This window comes from Diuraphis noxia, unplaced genomic scaffold (assembly GCF_037042655.1).
Source record: "Diuraphis noxia isolate RWA-SAM2 unplaced genomic scaffold, SU_Dnox_SAM2 contig0001, whole genome shotgun sequence".
Lineage (NCBI taxonomy): Eukaryota > Metazoa > Arthropoda > Insecta > Hemiptera > Aphididae > Diuraphis > Diuraphis noxia.
Genome location: NW_028301711.1, coordinates 53400135 through 53412639, shown reverse-complemented (window position 1 = coordinate 53412639; position 12505 = coordinate 53400135). Strand labels below are relative to the sequence as shown.

Here is a 12505-nt window from a genome sequence, read left to right as displayed (position 1 = left end):
AGCGCAAAATACTTCAATCTCAACGATAAGCCTCCAATGTCTCAAGCGTGGACGTCCTCATGATGCCCTTCCTCAACACCAATAATATCAATAAATAAAAAAAAGTGGAAAATACTACTCCTAGTTTAATCAATTATTTTTTCTTGTTTCATTATTTATTTATTTATCGATGTAATTTGTTGTAAATATTGTAATTAATTTAAATTTACCAATTATTTTATATTTTATATTATATTATCAATAACTTTGATGACCCTGTATGTCAGTAATACTTTATAATAATAAAAAAAAAAATACAAATACAAATACGTTCTGAACAGCACAAATTAAAACATAAAACATAATAATATGGTGTCTATACGGAAGCATATAACTATTGCTATTATTTCTAATGGCCTTTTACCTCGGAAGATTTTTTTTCTTTGTTCGGGTTTTAAATAATAAAGAACTAATAGCGATTATTTGATGTATAAACTATGCATAATATAAAAGATAACCTATTTGATATGAAGTAGGTACTTTTAAAAATCACATAGAACAATAATTTGTATTAATTCAAAAATATTAACATCACAAAACCATGTATTTTTAGCTATATTATAATTAAAAGTAATTATAACTATTACAATAAATATAGTATTCATTATAATATGTTCGTTATTAATCCCTCGACAAAATTTGATCGCTTTTGCAGCGAATTACCGAGAAATCGTAATAATATAACACACGACCAGAAATTGTTAAACACCCTAACGTCCCTAACACAATTTATTTTCTCGACACTTCCGACTTAATGCCCATACTTCAGCCAAGAGTAGTCTTTCAATGTTTTTGTGCACTTTTCGTTTTACTTTGTGTTTTTAAATATGAGTCTATGATGGGAATTCGTAAATAAAATAAATAATTGAGCTTTGCACTATGTGCAGGGTAGTGCAGTTGGATTTTCTAATGGTTTATGACGAGTTAGAAAAGTTTAATTTATTGTAAACAAGGATATCGAAACATGCTTACAACATGGCGCCAAAACAAAATAATGGAACAAGCTTGAGATTCTTAAAAGTTAAAATTGATGAAAAATCATGCACTTATATGATCACGCCAAAGAAACATAAGCCATTTGAAATAATGTTTAGTACTATACTACTAAAATCTGGTAGAAATCTGATTTACTTTATATAAAAATAAAATTAAAATTAAAACAGAAAAATTAAAAATAAGCCAACCGGGTACCTACGTTAATCCTGTCAAACGATAAATAAGACGATTAAGAAATATAACATGAAGTATGTAGATAAAAATAAAAGGTAGATTGAAGTTTATGAAAATTAAATTGTCAAAAATAAAACTGCAGAATCGAGAAGAATCGATTAGTCAAAAATATAGACAGAGATGTATTAAGAATCTAAATCTAAATTTACATAAGTAACAAAAATGGAAGAAGTTTATTAAAGTAAAATACTATTATAGACAAAACATTAAATTAATGTTAAAAAAAAAAATTAAAATGTTTATTAGCAAATAAAATTTGCTATGCATTTTTAGTAAAATTAATTTTTTAGCTTACGTTTCGTAAAACATAGCTTGAAATAGTTTTGATGGTATAATACAAATTAAAAATTAAATTTTGAAACTTTTTCATTTTTTCTATATTTTCATTGCATTTCGAAGTTTAAACTTCATTTGTAAGGTTTAATAGTGTTAAACAGCATTACTTACAGTTATAGCACATGGAAAATTATATTTTATCATATCTCATTTAAAATGTTATTTAATTTAAATTAATAATTGGTTACTATAATAAACATTTTTAAAGAATAAAATAACGGTTCGCATCACCCGATATTTTATTAAGCTTTTATATTATATTTTCTTTATATGTATAATTCTACTGTATTCGTATATGTCACTGAACTCCTCCTAAACGGCTGGACCGATTTGAATGAATTGTTTGTGTGCATTTGGGTGACCTCCTGGATAGGTTAGATTCATATATCAATTCACCTCCCCAACCCTGGGATGGGCTCAAATAGACATTTTGAGATTTATGATGGAAATTTTTGCTTATGGATGGTTTCTATATTAGTGATGGTTGCTATTAGTGCTATTTGTTGTTATTATTTGTTTCCATGGCATATGCGACTATGGCATTACAAGTTTTTATTGATATTTTATATTTTTTGATTGTTGTTGTAATAATAACGCCATTTCTATGTAGTTTGCCTCCCCAAAAAAGATCGATTGGTAGTTCTACGTCTCAAGCACAAAAGAAAATGGCAATACGAGCTTCAGAGTCAATCGAGCAAAGAGATGCAAGATTGGGAACCGACAGAGAACGTCAAACCTGACTCCGTTCATCTGAAACAACTGATTAACGAGATGCAAGATTGGAAACCGACACGGAATGTATGAGTATACATCTAAAAAATGATGCATCAGCTGATTTCGCAAACCAATTACTGGAAATAGGGAATGGTAAACAAGCTATCGATGAATTAACAAAATGCATCACATTCCCAACTAATTTATGTAAAATAATAGCAATAACCAATGAATTAATTGACAAAATTTCCCAAATCTATCACAAAATTACGGAAATCGTCAGTGGCTCATTCCACGAGCTATATTGGTGTAAATACCTACAATCAATAACACCATTCTAAACAAAATTCCAGGCGACGCGATAACGTACCAGTCCATCGACACCGTAATAAATCAAGACGAAGTTGTCGATTACCCAACTGAATTCTTAAATTCACTTGATTCGTCAGACATGCTGCCACCGCACATTCTAACATTGGAATTTGGCGTGCCCATCATTCTTCTACGAAACATCAATCCGCCAAGACTATGTAACGACAGATGTTCCAGACTTTCAGTGAAAAATATGATGAACAACAATATCGAAGCTACAATTTTAAACGTACAGTTTAGAGGCAAAGCTGTACTGTTGCCGTACGCATCTCAATGGTTCCAACAGATATGTCTTTTTAATTCAAACTTTGCAGTTTCCGGTGCGACTCGCCTTTGCAATGACCATCAACAAAGCACAAGGACAATCGCTACAATTGTATGGACTGAATTTGGAAAATCCATGCTTTTCACATGGACAGCTGTATATGGTATACTCACGCGTCAGAAACTCTTCTGAATTATTTGTGTATGTACCAGAATGAAGAACAAAAAGTATTGAGTATCCAAATACATTTCAATAAATATCATTTAATTAAATACCTACTTGAATTGTCAGACTTTTCTCGATAAAACGAATAAAATTACATAATAATAAACTAAATTGATTATCAGTGTAAGATTATTACTTAGTATACTTTATCTATCTATAAGTGTAAAAAAAAATACTGCAAGCATGATCACAAGTAACAAATTTATCATACAGTTTGAGACATTCAAAAGGTAGGCTTTTTAACCGGCTACGAAGTGCATGTTCAGCTAGTATATTTTATATAAATGTCTATTTAGGACATATTGTCACTTTCATCATAATAGGAGGCAAAACTTTGTAGCCGTTGTATATAATACTTCCTAAACGCAACATATTAATGACCAAATAATAGAATTAAGTAAGAATTTACAGACTTATTAATTGCAATACATTTATCATTTTTAAGATATTACAATAATATAATGTCTATCAGAGTAATTATTTATATAGAAATAAATTAATCAAACAATACGATATATAATATTATAATTGTGGCGAATCATAATTGAAATAAGTAGATTCTACATTGTGTCATTGTATATGTGATGACTGATGTGCAGTGAAAAATAGATTAATTTTTGTCTAGAATCACAAAAATCACTATTTAAAAATGAAATAGATTACACGTTTTACTTCAATATATCTTAGTGAAATAGCGTTTAGTTTTCATTTAATTAAGGACATTCATATTTCCCGGATCAGAAAGTACTTATAAAGCTTACACAATATTTATAGAAAATGTATTGTAACTTTTAGGTAAGTACCTACTAATAAAAATGTGCATTGCACATTGTGCAATAATAATATAAATATAATATTAAGTAGTATATTTAATGACATTTTAAAATATATAGTAATAACACTAATAACTAATAAGCGATTTATATATCACGAATTGTCGAACCTATTCACACCGCTGTTCGGTACATCGGTATTGGTTTTTTTAAGATAGTAATATTATAATTATTATTATAAAATATAATATTCGATTTTTCAGCCAAATTTAGTGTAACCTACCACATATTATTAATAGAAAAATAATCTACTAATACTACCAATATAAGTATATAATTTCTACGCTAAAAACCATTTTTCATCATATACACAAAAAATCAAATTATTAAAACATCTTTTACAGTTATCTACTCAATGATGAGGTATACTCGAAAGTGTCGAGGCGACACTTACTAAACAGCAGAGAGACTACGCCAGATTTTTTTAATTTTTAACTTGTATTTAAGACATAATTACACATAATATATGTATGTCAATTAAATTATAAAATACTCTGAACCCCATTAACAATTATTCTCTACTCATTATTATATTAATGGCATAGAATTTTAAGGTATGCCTATAGTAATAATAGTAACTAACTGCACGTCTTACAGTAGTTTAGTTATATTCAAGATAATTTAATTTGATTATTACGAAAGTGTTTTTGTATACATTTATATTTAATCAATAATGAATTTAATTAAGGATTAATTGGGAACTAGAAATTAAACAACACGTTTTTAAAGTATAAAAATATGATAATTGTAGTTCAACGGATGAAACGATTAGTATTTATTAATTTAAATTTAAATTCTCAATAAGTAATAAGTTAAGATTATAAGTCTATGATACAAGATTATAATATGTAATTTATATTTGATATTGCGTGCGTAATTGTAAAGTTCATCACACACGAAATAAACATGTTTATTCGTGTACATCACGTAAACGTATATGTTTTGGTTGATATAACTTACCGTTCAAATAATGTTTTTGTACATATTGTTAACAAGGTTTTTCATCTGAACACCTGAATGGTGTATTCGAGTTTTAAGTGTTTAGTATGATATATGATAATTGACTATATGTACGATCGTTGAAAAATATTTATTGATAAATTTCGAATACAATAGGTATAATAGGTATAATTTCGTACGTAAATATGCAAATACGATGAAATTTCAAATAGAAACATAAGCTTAAATATAGGAATCTAATGTTAAATAATATGTAGTGCACTATTTTATAATTTATAGTGTCAATATAAAAGTTTTACTTACCAGCATAGCCGGTGCTCGGAACATATAAGAAAATGGATAGTAAATTAGATTTAAAAATGTCGCTGCGTACAAGTCAGCATACCGTGTGACTTGCGACGAAAAGAAGGTTTGCCTGGACCCCGACCGGAAGAGACTACCCATCATTCCGTACGATAAGTCCATTTTGTGAGTAACGTCGCGCATCGCCATTCTTAGTTTTGAAATGTCAGGTTTTTCGTTGGTACTGCTGTCTAAATTTCTGTAATCAAAAACGAAAATAAAAAATCCACTCGTTATGATGCGATGTTATACAGATCAAATATACCATAGTATTATGTAATTACAAGACGATTTGTGTAAATCGTTTCTATTTTAGATATCTAATCCGGGAATAATAATTTTTTTTTTTTATATCACAGCAAAACCTGACAAAAAATATATGCAGAAATAATTTTTTTTAAAACACGTGAAGTTAATAAAGAAATGGTTTAGAATTGATTCTTTTAATAATTTTACAGAGTTTTTAAACTATTTAATATTTGTTTTTAAAAGTAATGATCAACATTTAAAGCCATCATCGATCGATCGATACAATATCGAAAAATATGCCCACGATTTGTTTATCGGGGTCTGGGGATCAATAATTGTTCAAATTCCCTACTCAATGACTATTCAGTAATCAGTCAGACCTCCGTTTTACTGGATTACTTTATTATTAGTTATAAATTATAATTATTATAACATTTTTATAGTAATTTATTTAAATTAATCAATTTACCCAATTAGTTTTAGTGATGCGCTTTTAAATCACTAACAATCAACCAACCTAATTTTTTTTAAATGTTTTTAATATAAGTTATAAGCTCATTAAAATAAATGTTAATGATGAATGAAACCATGTCCCAACACAATGTAAAGTGTGACATTATACGTATTTATTGGTATTATTAAATCGCGTACTGCTATAAGCATGACGTATGATCCGTATCAAGTATACTCACTTGTACATGTTTCCAAGAGCTATATCGAAATTTTGTAGTTCTGCAAACAGCTGACATTTGTCTGTCCACACGTGCAGCTCTTGGACCAACTCGGGGACGACTAAAAATGTTCTCCAACCACGTATCTTCTTTGATTTGAGAATGTCCCCAAATATATGATCTCCCACGTACAGTACGTCTTTTCCCTTGGCACCGATGAGCTTGGTGAAAATGTCGCAGGAGCCTTTCCGTTGAACGAGACACAATACAATATAAATATTTATATATCATACATCAATTATTATAAATAATGCGTGTCAATAGAATTTACCTCCCGAATAAACTTGGCCTTTTAGCAGAGGCCCAATGTGTGTGCCCATTTTCAGAGCTCCAGTTTTGGTGTCCACTTGTCGCAGGATTGTGCCTTCACTGAAAAACAACGGTTTCCTGGCATCTACCACTACTATGTCGAAATATGACTGCCAGTCTCTGTGTGGCTCACTAGGCTACAACCGGCGAAAAATATTGTAGTTATACTATTATTTTAATATTTTTCTTACATCGTCGACGAACGACTGTGACTATTGGTTACTACGAACCGAACGACTTACCGAAGCACCGTGCGGGTAATCGAACAAATACGTCATGATCATGTTGGTAAACCAGTAATCACTGTTGGTTAACAAAAACACCTTGGCGCCACTTTGCCGAATCCTAGCCAAGAACATCGGGAGTCTCGCGTCCTTGTTGACGTAATCTGATAAGTTTTGGATAGTTCTTTCTTTCAAATCGCCCTGTTATAACCATATACAATGCAATAACCAAAATACAATTTTAATGGGTATACCATATAATATTCTAAAATCATAATATATATCCTATAGTACCTACGTTGAATATAAAACGCAATAGTATATCATAAACCTCCTATTTATATCTAATAAAGTTATTAATAGCACAATGGGAAAGGTTAGGTTTATTATCATTTTACGTATTGGAAGTACGTACCAAGGACATCGCTTAACCTAACCAACATTTGTATATAATACATGTACAATGATATGCATATATTTTTTAAAACAAACGCGATGAAATAATCGACTAATGCTTTGGGTTAAGTGCTATACTATTATAGTATTATTTTAATATTCGCATATATATTACATGTATGTGCATCCAGTCCACTGCGTTTCTCACGTCTTGGAATATAGAGTTGAACGACATTAACAAATCGCCACTGCGTACTCCAGTTTTTTCCCTGTGTAGCAAAAACAATAACAATTTAAAAAAATATACATTACGACGATTATAATAATAAAATTATTACTACTTAGTTTAAAATACATTTACAGGCACAAAATGACCAGAATTTGGCGTGGTCGGATTAATATTTTTAACAAACTGACTTATGATGGGTAATATTATTATATTAATATAACATATATGTTTAAACAGTTGCACCCAATAAGAATTTTCAGTTGGTAAATAATTACTAAGTAATTAACAACCTAATAGTTACATTTATAGAATCCCGTTAAATTTAAACATAGATTATATAACAAATAAAGCGTCGCTGGAGCTCAATCGTGATTAAAATCTAACCAAAAAAATACCAAAGAGGGAACCCACTAATGGCCCCTCAAAGCTAAGTCACTGTATTATAGTATCAAGTAAACAGCGAACACCTATAATAAGTGTAGTACAATATATGAGAGGTCCGTTACATTAGCACCACCATATTCGAAAATACAAAAAAAAATTATACCAACGATTGTTATTTCATTTGTACACATTTGTAATCCTAATATAAACATTTGTAAAAATAACTAAAATAAAAATTGTTGGTACCACTTTGGAGTCCAAAAGTTAATTGTACAAAAAGTGGGGTGCTGGTGTAACGTTACATTAGCACAACTGCACAACCGCGGATTTTCGGTTTTTTGGGTGATTTTGGGGAGTGTACAAATGTTTATATTAGGATTACAAATGAAATAACAATCGTTAGTATAAATTTCTTTTGGATTTTCGAATATGGCGGTGCTAATGTAATGGACATATAATATATGAGTATAATTTTTTATATCATCATTTTTAAAATTTAAATGTCTCGAAATTCGTCGAAATCACAAAAATGTGGATGTTATTTTATAGATAAGAATTTATCAATTTTCAATTTTAATACCATGAGCTTAACATTTTAATGCAATCTTATAAGTTTTTTTTCTAGAATTTAAGAATAAAGCTTAGATTAAATATTATATGAGCCTTAGAAGTTTAATTGTTTACAATGGATATATAACTATTTCACTATTATATATAAATTCTAAATTCTAAACACAATTAAATTTTCAAAATATTTTAAACTATTTGTAGGTATTTGTAATTTTCGAATTTATTTTTAAAAAAATTTGAGAAAAACTTTTAAATGTTATACAAGGTTCCACAAAAAAAAATTCGACAGTTAGTAAATATGCAAAGTTTAAAAAAAAAAAGCGGGCAAGTCGTGTATGTCGCTCTGCTGTACAGTAGGTTACAAGTGGGTTACTGTAATGGATGGAATTAAATTTGAATCCAATGATATTATATCATTGTATACAAAAAACGATTCTGAGCGAAGACGGTTTATCTGTCTAGGATATATTATAGATTATTAAAAATTTTCAAATCTTAGATTTAAAAACAAAATTTTTTATGAATTTCTAGTTTGAAATAATTTGCGAATTTTCGTGATTTTTACATATGTTGTCAAAATTCAAACTTTGAATGCTTGTAAAAAAAAAATTGTGACTACGCATTTCTTTTATTTTTCAATTTTTATTGTAAAAATATATTATGAGCCTTGTATTAAATTTTCAAATCTTAGATATAAAAAGAAAATTTTTTATGAATTTCTAGCTTAAAATAATTTGAACATTGCCGTAATTTTTACGTATTTAGTCAAAATTTGAACTTTAAATGCTTATAAAAAAAAATTGTGACTATATATTTCTTTTATTTTTCAATTGCTATTGTAAAAATATATAATGAGCCTTGTATTAAATTTTCAAATCTTAGATATAAAAGGAAAATTTTTTATGAATTTCTAGCATAAAATAATTTACGAATTTTCGTGATTTTTACATAATATGTTGTAAAAATTCAAACTTTGAATGCTTATAAAAAAAAATTGTGACTATGTATTTCTTTTATTTTTCAACTTCTATTGTAAAAATATGTTAGGAGCCTGGTATTAAATTTTCAAGCTTTTCTGCCAAACATATAAATTTTTATCGATATTAATTTAAAAAAAACTAATAATGATCGAAAATTTGAAATGCCTATGAATAGTTCAACTTAAGTCGAAATTTTTTGAAAATTGCATGGTGGATAGAATATACTTATATAAACATTAGGTGAAAATTTCATGTATCTATGGTCATTTGTTTTAAAGTTACATCAAAAACCAAAATCGATTTTGTCGAAAAATGAGTGTGCGTAAAATTTCCCGTTTTTCCCTTAATTTTTAGTTTGTTTTTCTCAATTATTTAGAAAAGTATTAAGAATTTTTTACTTTTGACCCCCCATAGTACCAACTAGATTCACTTTCTGATCGAACGAGGTACTGAAGTCAAAAATCGAAACATTTTTACTGCTCCAAAACGTGATGACAGACACACACAAAAAAAAAACACACATCATGGTAAAATCAATACATTCATCGCTCCACTCAGAATCTAATACATTCGAAATCCACGCTTTAACGAAATTAGTGTAATTTAAAATATACGTAAACAATAATTTATTAAATTAAAATTTATTACATATCAAGATTACACACTGATTTACAATCTATACTTAATGATTAGATACACTAGAAATTTACTATAGTAGATACAGCAGATATACTTATTCAGTTTTTTTTACTTGCTATATTTTACTCATAAGTTATTAATTATTTGAATGACAATTCACATTTTTGATTTCATTCCTACCTTTTTATAAATTTAAATTAAATTCCTAACGAGTAGATCATTAGTTACAACTGTTATAAGTAACTTTAAATTATTTACATTTTGATTATATGCAATATAACTATTTGTTCGCAGTTCTATTTTATGCATTGAAGTTTTCAAAAAAATTAAAAAATAATAATGATAAAAAAAGTAAAAAGTAATTTCTTCAACATCACTTTTTTTTCATGACTTTAATTAAAAAATCTTGAGGTTAAAAAAGATTTAAAAATTCAATACCGGTAACAAAGTAATATACATAAGTAATATATACAGGGTGTTCCGGGAGGATTTACCAATTATAATATCTCCTGAGATGATAAAAATATATCATAAATCTGATTTTTTTTTTATAGACTCGTGTGGACAAGGGCAACCTGTATTTTTTTAAATTGAGTAAATTTGTATGATAAAAAAGTTAAAACATTATTTTTTAACTTTTTAATTTTTGAAAAATAAATAATATAACCTCATAAAATTTCATATTTATTAATCCCACGATTTTTATTAATTTTTTTAGTTTATAGATAGAGCGGTAAAAACTAGTTTTTAACCGAGCGGTGAGTCATCCCACTCTACGGTTAACGGGTATATCCTCAAGGGACACCCTGTATATAACCGTATATAATACACAAAATATATAAGTCAATAAGTATGGCAGCATAATATAACAAACCTTGAGTAGTTAGGCGAAGTGGTAAAATAGTTTATTAGACAGGCCAGCAAGTACGTTTCTGGCAAGTTAAACAGAGTATTGAGCACGTAGACCCGGGACTCGTCAAGTAGCAGGAATTTGTTGGGATACAATTCGTACACCTGAGAACTGATGGTAAAAAAACATACTTATTATAATATATAATATAATGTGTTAAATTTAAATTTAATTACGTTACATTAAATTTAATGTGAAAAACTTCAAAAACTGATGTAGGCGGAGGTTACTTATATAGATATCGCACTAACACAGAATAACTTGGATAAGTATATTTTCAATTTTGTACCAAGTTTAACAGTAAACAATAGTTTTTTCGTATAGCATCACATTTTTTAACATAATTTGAAGTGATTAGAGAGATATATATACAAAGAAGAAAAATCATATATTTTTAATGTTTTTTTCTAAATAACATACATACAGTTAATTATTGCCAATCAAAATATTTTTCTCAAAATTTTGAACCATTTCATAATTAATTATAATTATTTTATGTACAGATGAATGAAGAAGTAGACACAATTATGCGGGATACTCAAATGCCACTTTACTCCACTAAATTAATCGAAACTTAACAATACATAATTAGCTTCTATCCCTAAATCTGATTTTTATACATCAAAATTATCAAAAAATCTGCTTCAAAAGTGATGACGATAAAAATGTATTATTTATTTTCAAAAATATTGTTTTTTAATGAGTAAACATTTTTTTTAAAACGTTAATAATTTTTGAGTTTAAGATAATGAATGTTTACTATTAATGAAATCGGCCTATAATTTATAATTTATAACTCACTGTTTTAAAAACTCGAAACCTTGTACGCAGACGAGTATGTTACCATAGGAATCCACTTTGAGCAGCGTACCGTACAACGAATCGAACCACAAGCCCCTAGAAAAAGTAATAAGTTTTGACATGGTACGAAATAAATTAATACTTTAATAAAAATATACTATTATTTTAACTCGTCTATAAATTGCGTTCTGTATGCCTGTACAAAGTTTCAAAATTATGCGACAATTGAAACATAATATATAGTCTATAAATCTTTAAGACTATAAATTATAGTTCTACTTTTAAGCTAGATGCTTTTACATCATGAATCAATGTAAATAATAGATAAATATATTTATATATAGAAATATAGAAACTTCAAATTCAGTTAAGTGTAAGATTTTCCAATAACAGGAAAACAATAATTTATATTTGTTTTGTTTTTAAAATATGTTATTACTTATTATGTAAATAAGGTGATAAAATAAATATTATGGATTTAATTTAATATTATGTTAGAACAACTTTAAAATGCCTAATAATAATATGAACATTTTAACATTCACAAATGTGTAGGTACCCCTTAGGGTGGTCACATCGGTTTCAATATTGTACAACTAATTAAAATCAAAGTTTTATAATTCGCAACCTAAATATTAGTGACCACCTGTCCTTCCCCTGGGCTAACCACGCCATGGGATACTAGTTATTTGTGGCGAAAATATTAAGTTCCATATAATGCATTTTATACAGGGTGATTGATTTAATACTCATTATTTCAAAAAGTA

At 27.9% G+C, this 12505-nt stretch overlaps 1 protein-coding gene across 3 annotated transcripts in view; it reads right to left on the bottom strand.

Moving 5' to 3' along the window:
- The window catches only part of Nt5b (5' nucleotidase B), a 43705-nt gene that overhangs the window by 5487 nt on the left and 25713 nt on the right, over nt 1-12505 (bottom strand). For all 3 annotated transcript variants that reach the window (XM_089217075.1, XM_089217074.1, XM_089217077.1), the window contains exons 4-10: nt 11739-11834; nt 10902-11048; nt 7401-7494; nt 6848-7030; nt 6568-6742; nt 6258-6480; nt 5278-5515 (exon numbers count right to left, since the gene is read on the bottom strand). In XM_089217075.1, the coding sequence (XP_089073201.1) occupies nt 5278-5515; nt 6258-6480; nt 6568-6742; nt 6848-7030; nt 7401-7494; nt 10902-11048; nt 11739-11834 (1156 nt within the window). The remainder of the gene's footprint in view (nt 1-5277; nt 5516-6257; nt 6481-6567; nt 6743-6847; nt 7031-7400; nt 7495-10901; nt 11049-11738; nt 11835-12505) is intronic.